Raw genomic sequence first — 18,237 nt, forward strand, 5'->3', positions numbered from 1 at the left:
ATTATGTGCTTCAATGCAATTTTATGGTGCTATAAAATCCTACAGTTGTATAGCTGCTGCTTTTGAGAAATATATGTATTTAAAAAATACTACAACCTCATAGAAAACTCCTGGGCTGCAAGGTATTGCTTGTACCAACCAGACTCAAGAGAGACACGAAACACCAAGTCATCTTTTAGACTACAAAGCACCAGAACTCTGAATAAGTCAGCACCACAGAAATATTCTGCTTTGCCGAGAGTCTAGCTAACCAGCCTCAGGATAGATTTGGCAGAGGTGAAGCTTCACCTGGACACTCATGACTTTTCTTTAATGCAACTATGCAAGCGTGGTTTTTCTTTTATTTGCTTTTTCTTAATTGAGCAATTCCTAGAATTTTGAGAAAAGGAGCCACAGCAGCTAGGAGGTATCCAACATTATCTCCTACATGATGGACAGTGAGAATCCACACCACAGTCAAATTATTAATCACTCTGTTCAAATAGATGAGATTCACCTCACAAGGACCATCTGTCAGCAATTCAGCTTACACTGATTTACTGCAAACCAGTCCCTCAGCATAATTTAAGGGATACATAAAAAGTAAAATTTGGAATGTATGCATTAAGAACGCCCTGCTTGTAATAACTATACAGACATTTGTATGGCAAATACGTTATACCTACTAATTAAAAACTTTATTGTACTAGTCTTCTTTAGTTTCAAGACTACAACCTCTGAAATTCACTGTACTTTCAAAACAGTCAGTTTCCTACTATTTTTTTAAATGCAAGAATACAGCTTTTCTATAAACTAAGTTGGAACCAACAACTGCAAAACTTCTCTGTATGATAGAGTAAGTTTGCTTTGTTGATAGTCTCCTTTGCTGTCCTACCTGACATGATATTCCTGTGGAAATTTTTAAATAACTGCTTTTTAAGCAGAAAATTATTAAGAAATTATGTAACAAACCCACTCCTAATAAAATTGAGTAGCACAAGATTAGGATAATAACTTGTTCATTCACTGTAAATTCTCTGACAGACCCCCCCCATTTTACTTTCTCAAATTTAGGTCTCTTTTGTCCAACCACAAGAGTTCTCTAATCATCTGAAATTTTGTTGAACTACAAGTGCCCAAACCATACGTTCTTACATTGATGAACATTAAACAAACTATTTTAAGCTCGTGTTTTTTTAATATTATATGGAAGCAGCTGATGAGTAAAAAAAAGTGACTTGAACTATTTAATTCACATCAACTTTAAAAGTAAGTTGACGGTGAAATTGTTGGAAGTATTACAAAATTTAAATTTATGTAAATTTTTGCTGCTGTAGCACCAAAATCCAAAAAAAGCTCTGGAGTGAATGTAAAACAAAGTTTCAATAGGTGCTAGTGAGTCAGCACTGCCTATTCAGAACCTTGAAAGTGAATGATAGGGACAGGGAGAAAGGCTAAAGATTAAAAAATACTGCATACTTTTTATGGGTTGCAAAAGCAAACACTTGAAGAACACAGTCTAGAAAGACTGAAGCATATACAAAGAAACAGAAAGTGGCTTACATTTAACTAAAATATATTTTGCATTGTGTTCACTGCACCAAAAATAGAAGATCATTGTAAAACAACAGAAGAACTAACCTCTCTGACAGAGTGGATCTAAAAATTCTTGCAAACCACTTGGAACATTTCTGACAACATCGCAGGAATAGCCATCTTCTGGTAAGAGAAAAGGTAGCTGTAAGTCAGGATCCTCTTCCAGTTGGACTTCTCGGCCATCGCTGCGAGCAAGTTCATCAGCCGTATTTTCTGCAACAGTTACTACATTCTCTATCAATTCCTGGACAGAAGGAAGAAAGACGCTGTTACTTTAAAGGGATAATTTTCATTAAGGAAAAAAACTAACATTAAGAAAATACTAACAGTACAACAAAAAAGAATTTGGAAAATAAATTATCAGATATAAAACTTCCTTGACTCCACTATGTACAGTCAATATGCTGCATTGCTTTACTCGATTAAATCCCACAGATTATGTACTTTGGAAATGTAACAAGAGCATTTATTTTTACTTCAGTATTTTCAAAACTTCTGGTGCATATTTTTACTGGTTATGACAGCTGTATTTAAAAATATATAGCAAAGAACATGCATGTATAGAGGTGAAATAACTGGCAGGTTTGAAATTTTGACGCTTTGTTGAGTGTGTATATATAGAGATATATATATTTCTGTAAGACTAAATGTATAGAAAGAAAACAGACAGCTAATCTAAACCGGGACTTTCATCAGGACACGTATACCCACAGAGGACCAATGGCATATACAGTTCCACAGTTCAACAGGACAAGAGGAAATGGGCACAAACTTGAACATAAGTTCCATCTAAACATGAGGAGGAACTTCTTTACTTTGAGGGTGGCAGAGCATTGGAACTAGCTGCCCAGAGGGGTTGTGGAGTCTCCGTCTCTGGAGACATTCAAAATCCACCTGGACACATTCCAGTGCAGCCTGGTCTAGGTGGACCTGCTTTGGCAGGGGGCTTGGACTAGATGATCTCCAGAGATCCCTTCCAAACCCATATCATTCTGTGATAGTTTGGAAGTTTTATAGAACTAATCTAATTCGACTTTTCCCAGAAGATCAGTAAAATGCGAAGGATCCCTTAAGGTAGGTATCTGTTTTTTAAATAACTCTGTAGAAGCACAAAAGCAGGATCACTGAAACTGCAGCAGGGAACTTTTTTTACATTTGGTGCACCATTGTTCTGTTTAATATCACAAAGCTCTGTGAAACCAGGGTACTTTTCACAGTGTAGGTACTGTGGTTGCATGTAGCACACAAATCTTCCTACTACATTTTAGAGAGATCCGTAAGACTTCAGTAGTGTACCCACTACTAGATAGGATGAACTGAGGAAAATTAATTCAGAAGTTAATAAAAATCAAACTCTAACAGCTTCACAAAAAGTAACGGTCCAAGCAGCTCTTTGCGTTTTTACAGTCTTCTGTTTATCCCAAATTACTCAAAAGAGTGCACAATGAAAAGGCTCTCCTCTCTCTCTCCTCAAACAGTTCCTCCATTTTTCTGTTACCTCATATGCCTTAAGCTTGCCTTAAGTTTTAGCATGATAGCATTTAGCATTAGCTCATTAGCATGAGCGATTAGCATTCAGTCAAGAGAAATAAAAGTTACAGCAACCTGCAAGTAGCAATTCTCTGAGCACTCAGTCTCTTCCAAGTTGCGTGCTCTGCCTTAGGAACCAAGAAATCACCTCAGGTTTGAGGCATCACTGTTTGACGGAGCAGGCAGTCTCACTACTTAACAGTATCTTTAACTCCAGTTAACCAGCATTCTTTACTGGAAGACAACTTGCCCCAGAGATGTGTGATTTTGTTGGCATTGAGACAGAACTACTACAATTAATTTATCTGAAGCTGCTACAAGTACTACATATAGATTCCTTTACTACACGTATTTGCTTTACCAAAAATTCAGGTGAGATTTCCAGTCTCTTTCTACAGCTTCCACTTGGCTCCCAAAACCAGCTTAACAGTTCAGTCTTAATCTCACCCCAGTTACACTAACATGTAACTCAGAATCTGTGAGCCTGATAAAACAATTTTACTGCTGGAGCACAACGCAGAACGCAGTTGAGACAAAACCATGGAATTGTTCTCATCAGAATGTCCACTTTCAGCAGATTTCAAGGGGGAAGTCAAATAAATAAAGTCCAAAATACAGTCAATCTTTACAAGTGTTACTTGTGGTTATACATGGATCTAGCTTTTGGGAGTGCTCTGTGCACTTCTCCTCTACCACCTTGCTGAGTTTCATCCACAGATGGTGTAAGGTGCAGGTGTTGAGTATGCTCAACGCACAGGGTTACCTTACATTCCATCTCGATGTAAAAGAGATTTTTGGTAATATCCTGTTATTGCAGTTAAGTACACCCACCAAGGCTGGTGGTCAGAAGCAGGCTGCTATCACTGATACTCATTGTGTATAGACTCCACCCTGACTCTTCTCAGAACAATGTGAAACCAATCAACAATATAACAGCTATTTTCAGCAAGTATTTTTACTTTTAAGTCTGTAGTCCTCAGGTATGTTAAACAGCACAGTAAGTGATAGAAGAGACTTACTGTTGGGATGAGTGGTTCATCTGGAGCACAGTGATAATTCTGCAACAAAGCTTGGAGCTGCAGGGAATTCAGCTTAAAGCAAGTACTGTTAATATTTGGAACATCTGCATGTGAATATTTGTCCATGGTAAGCAATGTGGTTGCCTAGGAGAGAAAAAAAAGTCATAGGAGACAAATCCAAACTAGAATAAAACCTTAAGCCTTGTTTCTGAGTTTTCTTTAGACGAGAGAGAGGAAAAGACAAAGCCAGAAGCCAGACTTGTTACAGAAGCAACATAAATATCTCCCCAACAACCACTAAATATAACTCCTGTACCTACAAGATGAATGAATACTAAATGCATCATAAATGAGGCATATCAATTTTTCAACTACTCTTCTTGACTCTATTGAGCATAGTTATATATAGCTCAGTCTTATAAACAGAAACTGAACAGCATGTTGGTTAAAAATCACTAATTATTGATTTCACTTGTAACTTAAATATTAATGATGTGAAAATATATTTTGTGTCTGTGTATGCCAATTCGGTGTTCCAGGACTGGTTCACACAAACTACACTTTCCACATACTATTCTCTAGGAACAGAGAATATACAAATATTCTCTTTGAATGTACAATTATGTGAGAAGCGTTAATCAGAAATACACACTCACCTGCACTATCCTGCTCAGGTGGCAATCAGCAGCCAATTCTAAACCCTGTTTTTCTGCCCAGGCTTCAATATGACCCAACTGTTGACGAACGATGGCTCCCCAATAATGTGAACATAACCCCGAATCGGGGGCCGTAACCAGTCTGTTAAAAAGCCACATGTTGATAAAATGAAACAGCTGGGAGAAGAGCTGTATAGTCAGAGCAGCATTCACTCTACATCGTCGCAAGAGGGACATCGCTCCAGTCAATGTATGCAGCACATCATCTACAGAGATAAAACAAAAAGTAAATCACATTCACATACTGAAATCTACAACTCCTTTAGGCCATAAATAATAATACAGAGACACCTAACCCAGGCTGGTGAATGCCAGCTGGAACCTACACACATTTAAGTTATACAGACTTTCAGAAATAAATGTATTGCTTCATGGTTTTCAAGATGGAGCAACATTAAACTGATAGCTGAAATATGTTTTTAACTCCTGAAAATAAATTCTTTTAGGGAAATATTTAATATACAAGTATATAATTGGTTATATTTGACACTTAAATCACGTCCTCACTTGAGTAAACTCATTTTTCTATTATTTTTAATAATAAGATAAAAACTTCATATCCCACTTTCAAATGCATATTGCAATTATTCCATAGCTCCATGCAGTTAAATATCAACCTGTATTAAAAAATTTCAGCAACATCTATTTGCATTGCATGATGTACTTAAACTGCAGAATGCATCTCCTATATACACATCAGTTTTCTTTAAATATTATTCAAATTTCCTGTTGCCCATTAGTTCATTGCAGTATTATGTAAGAAGCAATAGGGTCTTCCTGTTATTTTCACCTTTTATGTTTCCTACTGGAATATATTCATGCAAGTAGAACATTTATCTCTAAGCTTTGTTGTAAGGCAATACTTTTATCGGAAATCTCTATTGAAGAGACTACCAAATTAATTTCTTTAGCATTGAAACAGAGGATTGTGACTGAAAAAACCAAAATTATCTGTATGTTCCAAGACAGAAATCTACAGAACAGCTCAACAATAACTGAAATCATGAACACAATCTGCCTTTATTCCAATGTCAGTTTGCTACTTTTTCAGAGTTCGTGTTCCAGAAAGTTCTCTCTCTTAGAGCACAGGGCACTAAAACCTTCCTTCATTGTTCAACACAGGAACAAAGCAATTGCAGCAATATTAATACCCAAAAGACCAGGAAGCATATATGAATTTTGTATAAATACTCTTCATAGTTGAACAGAATGACTGTTCTTAATAGCACTGCAGATCATCTTTACTTCAATTATTCAGAATGTCACTATCTTCTTAATTCTTCCTAACCTTTTATCCCAGTTAATCCCTTCAAACTTGAGTATTTTTTACGTTTTCCATTTTCTTCTTTAGTCATCATGCTACATAATGTAGGAGGCACTCACTCTTTCCCCACAAAGAGCACAATGGGGGGGTTCCTATCTCAGGGGCCTGTGCATGAATGTGTTCAGTGTGGAAAATAACAAAAGGTGTTAGAAGTCTGAGCACAGCCACCAAGCCCTGATCACAGACACAGTGGGACAGCACACGTGAGGAGAATGCTCTCGGGGACAGGAACAGCCCAAGAAGGCTGACTTTGCTGCAGAGCATCATCATATTAAAAGTATTGTGGCAGTGATCCTTGGCAGGAACCTACAAAGCCAGTCAGCTTAACCTTAGTACCTGGGAGGTACTTCAGCAGATTCTCCTGTAGCATCCTTATAGTGAAATTGCTGAGATAAGGACTGGATAAGCAGATGATAATGTAGGCAGATATTTGGCTGGACGACTGGACTTGGTGCCTATGAAGTCCAGCTGGCAGTCAGCTATTAGTGGCTTTCCTCAGGGACTGAGGCTGGGACTGATACAGTTTAATGACTTTATTAATGACCTAAGTGATAGATGGAGTGCATTCTCGGTGAATTCAGAGATGATACCAAGCTGGGGGGAAATAATGATATGCTGAAGGGCAGCAGTATTTTTCAGAAGGGCCTTAGTGGGCTGGAGAAATGGGCTGACAGGGACTTCATAAAGTTCAAAGGCAACTGCCACGTACTGCATCTGGGAAGGAGTAAGTGTGTGCATCTGGACAGAAAGCAGCCCTACTGAAAACAATGTGGAGGTCCTGGTAAACATCAAGTTGAATGTAATTAAGCGGCACGTCCTTGCTTGAAAGGTGGCTGGTTGCATACTAGCTGTGAAGTTAGGAGCAGTAAAGCTAGCAGAAGGTAAGGAACCAATCCCTCCTATGCATTCAACACTTGTGGGCCTGCAGCTGGAGCACAGCATTTCGACTCCCCAGCACAAGGAAGATACCAATTTAATGGAGCAAATTCAGCCGAGAGCAACCAAGATAATTAGGGGGCTGGAGAAAAAGCCGTAAGAGCAGGACAGAAAAGTGGATTTGGTTCATCATGGGGAACAAGAAGGCTTCAGGCACAGCTTATCGCTGTCTTCATCTACCTAATGGGAGGGTTCAGAACAAGCCCAGAGATAGCAAAGAACAACAGACAAACCAACACAAAAATTGCAACATGAGAACTTCCAATTAGATAAAGGAAAAGTATTTTCACCATTAGGGTGGTTAAACATTGGAACAATTCACTCAGAGATGCTATGGCATCTCCATCCCTCAGTGGAGATTCAATACTCAACTGGGCAATATCCCGAACAACCTGATGCAGTTGCATCTGCCTTGAGCAAGACGCTGGATGACACCCAGAGGTTTCTCTCCAAATTAAATTACTCCATGATTTTAAAACCAAATACAGATCATTTGATTGTCACTACTGTCCTTTCTTATTATCCATACAAAACTGACTCATACATTTCTCAGGGGTTAGGGCAACTTGTAAATGTCACATCACTGTTAGGAAAAATTCTATCTATTACTAATTAATTGCATGTTTTAGAAGATACAAGAAAAGATCAAGTAGTCTAACCTATTTTAGGCCTCTGAGGATTATTTTCCTCTGGATCATCAAGGAATGCTGGCATGTAGTTATTAAGCTCCGATTGCAAACAATGAACCAGGTACCTGGAAGGGAAAGGAAAACAAAGACATTTTAAAATCCTTTATGTGTTCATTATCAGTAGTTCTAAAGAAAAGAGATCTATCAAATTACAAGATTCCTGAAATTACAGTGTTAGGTATGTCACTATAGGGAACCAAATAATACTTTTTAAAAGGCCAGAGAGACCAGTTCTCCCATACGTTTCCTAGAAATGTTGAAAAAAAAGAATGAGGTTGTCAGGGAACAGAGTCACTTAAATGCAGTATTGCTATCACACTTGTAAGTGAGGGTCACATGCTACATAAAAAGATGCTGTCAGGAAAAACTTTGGTTCTGTAAGACTGCAAAAACTATTTTTCCAAACAGAAATACACTTTTCTCTGTTTTAAAATCTATCAAGAATAGTATTAAAAAAAAAAAATTCCTATTCTGAGCCAATCCACAAGGTCGTGAAATGGTCCTAGTGTTCTATGTAAACTCTTTTTTGATTCTTGTATGTCTCTTCCAATATTCTTTCTCTTCTAATAATTAAACACTTCCTTTAACACCATTTCTGATAATTCATTTATACGTTTTCTATTAAAAATTGAAACTAAAAAGGAATCCAACTGTAAATATATATCTAAAGGAAAACATCTCATGGCTTTCTACATCTCCCCTTTACAGTTCACTGGAAACATTTGTAATTAAATACCTTCAATTGCCAGAAAACAAAAGCCATGGCAATTTCAATTTTGGTGTATGCCATTTGTTACCATCAAATAACATTTTCACAGCAGATTTCTTTCTTTTCATGCTTCTGTTGTGCTTTTTATCTGCCTTCTAAATATATATTCCACAGTTCTGTTCTCCAAAAGTTTAATATATCCATTTGAAATCTTCCATGTTACAGTGTACTTCAGGGAGAATTCACACACAGCTAAAATTTAGAAATATTCTTTCGCATCAAGCCTGCTCATAGCACATAGGGAAAAATAGAGTGCCATTCCTTCCTAGCCACAGAAATATTCTGTCTTCAATGACTATCTAGTAAATCGAAGTAGTAAAGAGTTGTTTCAAGACACCAATCCAAAACACTGACCTGTGGCAAAAAGGCATAGAGCTTCAAGACTTTCTCAAAATAGCTACTTGGTATAAGCTATTTTCCCCACAATTCACCAACAGGAAAAAAACCCCACTTACAAAGTGCTTTGGTGCTTCTCTGATACCTTTCAGCCTGTGGCAAAGCTTCATTAACAGTTAATAATTTTGAGGTGCTATAAAAAAAATAATAATAATAAAAAAAAAAAATCGGAAGACTTTCTCAAAACAGCTACTAGGTATAAGCTATTTTCCCCACAGTTCACCAACAGGAAAAAAAACCCCACTTACGAAGTGCTTTGGTGCTTCTCTGATACCTTTCAAAAGTTCAGAAAGCAATGATAAGGTTTCACATACCACATTCACATACTACATACTGCTCTTTAGAGCAAGATAACCCTCCTTAAAGCCAAACAGTTAAACCATGGTTATGTCTCCCAATCCTGTCACAGTCTAAAAAGAAGAAATATTATATTCTGCGCTATTACCGAAGTACAAAAAAGACTATATTTAAAATAGACATCCTACAAGTGGGGGAAGGCTGTGTATAAGTCACTCAAGGTACACTGGGACTTCTCTAAGCATTCATTTCAGAGATACAAATTTACCAAAAAGACTTGCTCAGTAATTGCTTGGGGGAAAAAGATACTATCTAAATATGTACAAAATTAAGCCTTTCTTGTTGATTAGCTCACTCAATGTTGTTATCTTTGTTCGAGGAGCCTTTCCTCAGAGGACTTCCCTTCCCATTGGATTAAGCCTTTCTTGTTGATTAGCTCGCTCAATGTTGTTATCTTTGTTTGAGGATCCTTTCCTCAGAGGACTTCCCTTCCCATTGGATACTTCGTTCAATTTTTCTTTTAATCAGTATTGTAATTGCCTGAGCTGACTAGCATAGTTTTACCCCCAGCCAAAACCTTTCATTATATTTTTAAGAAATAATTGTGCAAAAAACCCACTGTGCAAATTGCTATTTATGTGAATTATGAAAGGAGTAAATTATTAACATCATTAGAAGCCCTTGAAGAGTGTAAGGTTTATTACTTTAGAGACCCATAAATATTTAAGGCTATTTATTTATACATTAACAGCAAAAAAAAAGTTTTTATGGAGATATGTGGAAAGGTTAAATTTAAAAACAAAAAAGCAATCAACACAAACTAAATTTAAAGCTTTAGAGACCCATAAATATTTAAGCCTATGTATTTATACATTAACAGCAAAAATAAAGTTTTTATTGAGATATGCGGAAAGGTTAAATTTAAAAAAAAAGCAATCAACACAAACTAAATTTAAATAACATTTCCCTAAAATTTTCGTTGGCAGCCTGAACTACCACAAGAACAGCTAACAGATGAAACTCCTTGCATAGCCAGTGATCCATATTCATAAAACAAAATATATGGCTAAAGAAACAAGTCTAGCCTCTCTTAGAAGTTCTCCTTTCAGATATTTAACAATACCCAGGAGTCATCATTGCTATACCTAAAATTTGGAAAAAAAGGTGAAGTTATTAAAAAACCACAGAAACATAAAATATGTTAAGTGAAGCAGAAGTTTGTTAGCTAATACACAGAAGTCATCACTGCTATACCTAAAATTTGGAAAAAAAGGTGAAGTTATTAAAAAACCACAGAAACATAAAATATGTTAAGTGAAGCAGAAGTTTGTTAGCCTTACTTGAATGCCATTTGAACCAAATGTGCTAAAACATCTTGTGCATCCACGGTAATTCGGCTAAGATCTCGGTCTTGCTTTATGAAATTCAGTAATTCAGATGCATTTGCCATCCAAAAGGCAAGTGCGCCAGCAATATTCTTCTGTTTCTGTAAGCACAAAGAAGCAAGAAATAATACAGGGAAATAGTTTTCTGATAAAGCATGGCAGCTTAAAAAGACTCCAAAAGATAGACCAGTACCTTCTCCCATTTCACCAAACGTATCTCAGATACCAGATATTTGCAAAACGTTTATAGGTAATATTGCAATTGCTCTAACTGGCAAGTTCAATTTTAACACGTTCACTGAACATACAAAATTCTGTTAAAGTGCCAATATCAATAAAGCCACAGCATAAGCATCTAATTTTACAGTGCTAAGAGCTTAGCAGAATGCAGTATCTGGTAATCTGTGCGCTTTTAAGCGCATATTCACTACTGCCCACTGCCACCCTGATACTGCGCCCACTGGCTCTGATACCAGGTGGTTCAGTATCGAGTACTGATCTATCTCACCAACTCCCGACCACAAATGCCAGGCCAGGCAACCTCAGATGAAATCCAAAGAATAGGAACCACAAACAACAAAAAAAAGAAAATAAAGGGAAGAAAAAGAACTTTGGTCATTTCATATCCACATTGAAGTGCGTTAAGCAGAAATTATGGAATGCCGTAAAAGTTGCAAAGTCAAAAAAGGATTTTAGTACTGCATGTTCCAGTTGCTGAATGAGTGTTATGAACCGTTCAAGTCCAGCTGTTTATTGTATTTTGATATGGAAGCAGCATGAGAAACTGAGCTAAGCCAACATAGCTAGGATCAGTTCCCAGCAGTATATCCTACCTGATCAACCTGGTCTACCTCCTGGAGAAAAACGGACGAAGGAAATCAAACAGAATAGAAGAAAGAAACTTGTGAACAATCATGATAGCTTTAGAAATCAAACACTAAATATGAAGGTACAACACTTATGTTCACAGTTATACACAGATGCATTAATTAGTAGGTACGATGCAACTGAGCCCCTTTTAAAATTGAATTATTTTAGTAGGACTAGCAGCACAACAGCTAAGAACTGAAGTGCCCATGTGTCACAATTAATTAAAGGAATGCTCTATTACTAGTTGACATCCCAGACTAGTTGGTTATTCCACGCTCAGTGCACCACAGAAACCCTGCAAAAATTTTTGCAGGCAACAGGGTAATTAATCATCCAAGTAACAAATCCAGGGAGCTATTTGCCCACACTTCTGCAATGAAGACAATGTACAAACAAACACAAAGGGGAACAGAAAATCCCCACCAGAAAAAACAAAACAAAACAAAACCAACAACCAAACAAAAAAACATAAAACACCTAGGACAGATTTAATACATGGCTTTTCAATTAAAGAACAAAAAGACTGTTTTAAACAACAAAAGAGAGTCAAATGAAACACTGCTCTAAGCTGCTTAAATGCTGCTACATAAAAGCTACGCCGAATTAAGGAAACAAAAAAACCCCACCAGATAAGTTTGTCTGATTATTTATAACTAAGCTATTACTTAATTGTTTTTGGCTTTCTATTTGGATCACTCTCCCCCACCTGCAACACAATGAGCTTAGATGTAAAAATTTGAGGCGTCCTTTGCTGTTACTATTATAACATTAGTTAGAGTTTAAAAAAACCCAAAAGAAAACAGCACTAATTGCTACTGCTTTTTTGTTTCTTCTCCCTTTCAACCAAGGCACTCTGAATTGAGTGAAGATGTGTTGGCACAGAACAAAAGGAGATACTCCTTCTATGAACAAATGTTAAAATTTGCAGAAGGACATGAAATGCCACAGAATGATTTGGAAAAAATAATAATCAGGATACAAAGAATTGGCTTTTTGTATGAACTAAGTTTATATTCCTAGATTTTTATTGAAAGCACTGAGCTTTCTCATTGATCTCTCCAATTTTATGCCTGTCTCATATCACGTCTTCTATAATATTTGCATACACTAATGCAAAGATTACAGAAAGTCACACACCTAATTTGTTAGCAAGTACTTCTTGAGTAACTTCAGAAAGCTATCAAGTCTCCTTACAATTGAGACAGGCAAAATTAGGATCTAAATAATTTATTTTACACCTGCAGTACAGCACAGGAGTTTGTGCACCTTCCTCTACTTCTGTTTTGGGTCCCTCTCTCCCCTTGTCTCCCATCTGTCTTCTCCATCTGTCACATCCTCAGATCCCTTTCAGTGCAGGCACCTTTACAGTCCAGACATACAAAAAAAGCTATTGTGATCCAGCAACATATTACATAGTAGTTTAACTGTGACAGCCATCAATAAAAGCACTCATTCTACCGCTTGGATGAAGTATTTGACTCAGCATAGCTCGTGCTGTTCATACTCCACTAAGACAAGTCCAAGGTAATGACACTTTCCTGGTCAAGCTTCAGAATCAATGCCTTTGTCTCCAGCCCATTAGCCTTGAAATTCACTGAAGCTCTACTCTTTCATCACATTTGTAATATTCCCCCTTTCCTCCAGCTTCTTTAGCATGACATTTGGAAAAACCTCCTCCCAGTTTTCTTCAACCTCCAACTCTCTTCAGTTTATTTCTTGCATCTAGGTAACATCTTTCAGAAACCACAAATGCAGCCACCACTTCCTTGGTGATGTCTTCCTTAAATTTTAGGTTGGAGATTAGATCGCGACTGCAGAGTTGCAAGCCTGTAGAAAAGGCCTTTCCCAAAGGACAGTCCAAATAAACACTTTTTGAGAACAGTTTTGTAATACTGTTAACAGTATTACAAAATCATAAGTAGCAGGATTATATAAAATACACTTGCTTGCAACAACCACAAGGCTGGACTTGGCTTTCCCACTGTACCCATCACTGTCACCCAAGTCTTTTGGGGGTCATTGCTACTAGTTTACGTTAGTTATATAAACTGGGTGACTTTCTTTGATTTGGCCCTGTAACTTCCAGTTTATATTTGAAGTCTACCCTTTCCTTGTTTACTTTGCATTCTCCCAACTAAATTGGTTATGTTCAGGCTCTTTGCATTTCATGATCTCCACTACTGCCACAGTCCCCCCTCTGACTTCAACAAAATCAATCTTCCACAGCCAGATATTTTTTTTTTTAATAGCAGAACCTGAACATTTTAACTTTTGATACCATTTCAATTTTATCAGATATCCATTTACCACAGCATCAAGACACAAAGCAATGTATGAGTTCATCACTTCAGATTCAAACCACCTTTCTGCCTCTCAGCAGCTTCAGAATGTATATGAAAGTCTACCCTTTGTTGTTTTCTTACTGCAAAGTGTCTTCCACGCTGGCATTTTCTCCCATTCTTCCTTGTGAAAGGTGGGAGCTTGTCGTTACTGTTTACAGAGCTGTAACATTCTCCCTACTTAAAACTCCATTAAATCTTTCCAAAACCTGAACAGTTTTGGTTTGCTGTGATTTTCATGCCACTCTCGTTGTTTCCTTTCCTCTTCTCTCTTAATCAGCCTGTTGTGTAACACTTGCATCGTAAATTCTCTAAAGCAGGACTTTTGTTATACTTGCACAGTGCCTTGCACAGCAGGGTCCTTTCTCTATACCTGCTACTACTTCAGAACATAGTACAACAAATTTAAGTCTTTTAATAAATATATTTCAGTTTTTCTTCTAAGAAAAACCTACAGACAAAGCAGTCACAATAACTAATTACTTAGTGAGGATACCTGAACCAGCACTCCTTTTTCAGGAAGTGACCATTACACTTTATCAACAGTTACACAATACAAGGTATTGTCTAATTTCACAGACAATCCAGTGGATCTTATCCTGCATTCCTACACAAAACACAACTCCCCCTGTGCCTCTGTACAAGTCTTGCATGTGTAATAGCAGCACCATCAGACTACATATAGGATGTTGGAACATTTGAGAACTTGTATTTCTCCTTGTAAAGCAATTGTGTCAGTTTAATTCAAAAAGTCCAATTTTATTACCATTTTTGTGGTTACAGAAGTTGTAAAAGTAACAGGATCAAAATTAAAAAGTCATGTTCCTTTTTAATTTGTTCACTTTGAGCATCCATCAGTGCAAACAACTGCTATCTATATGATATTCTTTAATAACCACATCTAACTTGTTCTTCTGGAGAACAGAAGAGTAACTTCTTGTCAAAGAATATATCTTGAGAGCAACAGCCCCTCCCCAACCTCCCACATTTCTCAGGTGAGAGTTTCTTACCATTCACATTATTCACTGACACAAAAGCAAACCTTCATATGGGCAAGCAATGCAAGTATTGTCTGACCATTAACAATAGTTTGTTAAACACTAAGAAAAAGACTAAAAGGGTTACTAGATGCATTTAATGCCCGTGACATGTTTTTGCAGAGAAACTCACCTGTATAACTCCTTCCATCATGTTCACCATCTTGTTGACTATTGCAATGACTTTGTGAGTACGCTCAGTAGGAGTGATGTCAGGTCTGTACTGGCTTGACAATACATACCGACATGTCATATACAAAACATAGGTAGGTGACAGCTTAAAATGAACTGTCGAGCTATTTGTGTAATTTATAATGGCAGATAAGAAGGCATCTTCAGCTGCAGAGAAAGAGGAAAAAACATGTCATAAAGCCAAAGACAGAAAGAAAATTAAATAAAGCAATTTCATAACTTGGGACATAGAGGATTTTTTGGAGGAGGTGGTAGAGAGAGGGAAACAGCTTGGAGGAATTTGAACTCTAAATTGTTTATTATGTACTACAGTTACTTAGGCACAATAACAACCAAAAAATCTGATCATCAGGAAACATTTCTGTACACATTTTATAACCAGAAAATCTGATCATCAGGAAACATTTCTGTACTATTTCCTATTTCTTTGCTGAAAATTTGCATCTTCAAGGGAACAAGAAAATACATGTTTTCTCTTGTCCATTCTAATTCCTACAAAGCTCCCTTACTGGAAATTGCATACTAATAAAACCCCATCTTTTCTTGCTCACAAATCTATACAGTTTCAAATATCTGACTTCTGGATAATCTCTGGTACTGTATTTTTCTACCAGATCTGAGATCTTAAAAACCTAGGGACCAAGGTAACAAAAAATTAAGTTTAAATTTTCATTTAGGATTTAGCAGATCTTATATAAAATGGATTTTGACCAACATGTATTCTATATTCAAGGCATGGAGAACTGTATAGAAAAGAAGGAATTCAATCTACTGTTGAGGAGATGGGATTAATAATTTTTTACATAATTAAATTTGGATATCTGGAGATCAAGAGTTGAAATGCAATTAGGTTCACGCATATCTTAATTCTGTCTCAATACCCAAAGTGCCTGTTCATCATCTACAACAAAATAAATTGTATTACTCAATTAGCCATCATCTGTTTAGTAATTATTCTTTTCAATGTTACCTAATTTACCCTTAAGTTTTAGAACTGACTGAAATACTACACTATAGAAAAATGTGTCAAGAGGTTAGTAACTTCACAATTTACTTACAGCTTTCCCTGAATTCAATACTGGCAGGTAGTATCAGTTCTGGTCCATGGGTATCCTGAGGTCTAAAGAAAGAAGATAAAAATTAAAGCAAACAATCCACACAGGTGATATTAACTCCACTGTAAAATGACAGATTTCTCCAAATATACTGGTTCCAAATGCTGACACAACATCTTTCCCCAAAATGATCCTTTTCTTACCTATCCTCTGGAATCATTCAAGCTATATTTGCCCGCAACACAACAGATCAAAGTACAGCCTTGAACTGTGGAGTCTGATACTGCTGAACACCCTCTTCTGTGCTGTACGGCACACCGATAGGATCGGTTTGCCATCTGCCACTGACAGGATTCAAATAACAAATTATTCATGCACATATGAAAGAAAGTGAAGGAAGCTTCAACTGAAACATCAGCTCGGTTACAACAAATGTACTTTGCTCGCTTTAATGCCCTCAAAACTGATAATAACTTGATCAACTTCTTTGTCCTTTTTTCTGATAAGGAAGGAAAGGAGGTAAAATCTAGTCCTTACCCTCACCTGGCTATTAATATGCTTTGTTAAGAAACAGTCCCAGTCAAACGTGAGCTGCAGAACTATGTCCTCACTTAAACCAACTGAGTGCTCTTTGTTACTAGCACTTAGAGAACTCACAGGGGAGAAAAATAAACAGAAAATTTTACTTTTCTGGTGCCTACAAAAGGTTAAGCATATATTTCACTCCTCCCTTAAGCAAAAGCATTAATTGAGCTTTTCTCTGTAGTTAGGCGCCTATTTTTGGGAAATACGTAAAAGCTCAGCATCTCCTGCGTGCAATAGCCATATTTAACCACCTGGAACACAATAGGTAGCTTTCTACTTTCCCCAGCAGCTTCGATTAAGAAAGGAATGTAATATGATTACATAAGCCTCATTCTCCTGAGAAATTTTAGTTACGCCACAGAGCAGAGACAGCAGAATAAAGGCCTTCAGTGTCCTATCTCCTGTAGTAAAAATCCATAATTAATTTTACTTAATCTTTTGACATCAGCCTTCAAAGTTAATTTTGACATATTCAATCAAAAAACTACAGGTACCTTTGGGTTTTTGTTTTTGGGGGGTTTGTTTTGTTTAACTTGGAAAAACTTATAACAACAGAAAAATCAGTTATTCCATCTAGATAATGCTTTATTATAAGAAGAACTCAGCAAAATTAAGTTCTGGGGAGCTGAAAGTTAAGGGACAGCAGGCACAGCAGGGCAGTATGTGCACAGATTTCTGCCAGTTCAGTAACATTTCAAAGCAGACAGCATGCTCTCTTTATGAAAAGCACTCAAATGGTGTGTAAATTGCAGCATTTCCTCTGTTTTTATTGCTATAATTTTAAGATGAACTAATTTCTCACTACCTCCACACTGTCAAAAGTGCATAATCTTCACTGAGAACTTAATTACTTCCGTAGAAGAATAATTAATATTCATACAGCATTATCAAAATAGAACTACAGAGACAACTCCAGAGAAGTTTTTAATCTGTCATTATAGGAAATGGTAATAAGATAAAGAAATGTTATAACAAACTGGCTGGTAAACCAGTGGCAGATTTCAGCTGATTATTTATTTTATTTTCTTTAGAACAAAAAGATAACGATCCCTTTCAGTACAAAGCAAGAAACAGGATTCTCAGTCTTCCCTCCAATAGGAGAGAAAACAGCACAGGAGATGAGAACTGATATGGATTAGTGTAAAATGGCTCTCTAAGAGAGACATTAATATGAAGCAGAAGAGAAAAGACTTTTTTTAAAAAAAGGTTAATTTAGTTTTAACTGTAAATTAATTCTCTAGGAACAGATGCACTACGTAAATTACTTTGGCTACCTTAATATGAGTTTCCTTCAACTAACGTACCATCTTCTGTCTTCCCTAAGCACAAACAAAAGGAATACTCTCTAATTAAGCTTCAGAAATCAGAAATTTAAGTTAAAAAAAACCAGCAGCTAGCCAACCTGCTTTGTTACTGGATACATTTTAAGTATATATTGCCTTTGTGCTTTATCTAGTAAGGCCATAAAATACTGATAAGGGGTTGCATCCTCTCTAAGTACAGTGTCAGGTAACACTACACTT

General features: G+C 36.8%; 1 protein-coding gene across 16 annotated transcripts in view; it reads right to left on the reverse strand.

The window, feature by feature from the left end:
* The window catches only part of MLLT4 (myeloid/lymphoid or mixed-lineage leukemia; translocated to, 4), a 92,678-nt gene that overhangs the window by 44,938 nt on the left and 29,503 nt on the right, over window positions 1-18,237 (reverse strand). For 9 of the 16 annotated variants that reach the window (XM_014950758.1, XM_014950753.1, XM_014950757.1 and 6 more), the window contains 8 exons: window positions 16,133-16,194; window positions 15,016-15,221; window positions 11,470-11,490; window positions 10,592-10,737; window positions 7,760-7,854; window positions 4,781-5,046; window positions 4,125-4,268; window positions 1,621-1,819 (listed from right to left, as the gene is read on the reverse strand). In XM_014950758.1, the coding sequence (XP_014806244.1) occupies window positions 1,621-1,819; window positions 4,125-4,268; window positions 4,781-5,046; window positions 7,760-7,854; window positions 10,592-10,737; window positions 11,470-11,490; window positions 15,016-15,221; window positions 16,133-16,194 (1,139 nt within the window). The remainder of the gene's footprint in view (window positions 1-1,620; window positions 1,820-4,124; window positions 4,269-4,780; window positions 5,047-7,759; window positions 7,855-10,591; window positions 10,738-11,469; window positions 11,491-15,015; window positions 15,222-16,132; window positions 16,195-18,237) is intronic. The other 7 variants (XM_014950759.1, XM_014950762.1, XM_014950768.1 and 4 more) reach the window with 1 other exon arrangement.

This window comes from Calidris pugnax, unplaced genomic scaffold (assembly GCF_001431845.1).
Source record: "Calidris pugnax isolate Ruff unplaced genomic scaffold, ASM143184v1 scaffold24, whole genome shotgun sequence".
NCBI lineage: Eukaryota > Metazoa > Chordata > Aves > Charadriiformes > Scolopacidae > Calidris > Calidris pugnax.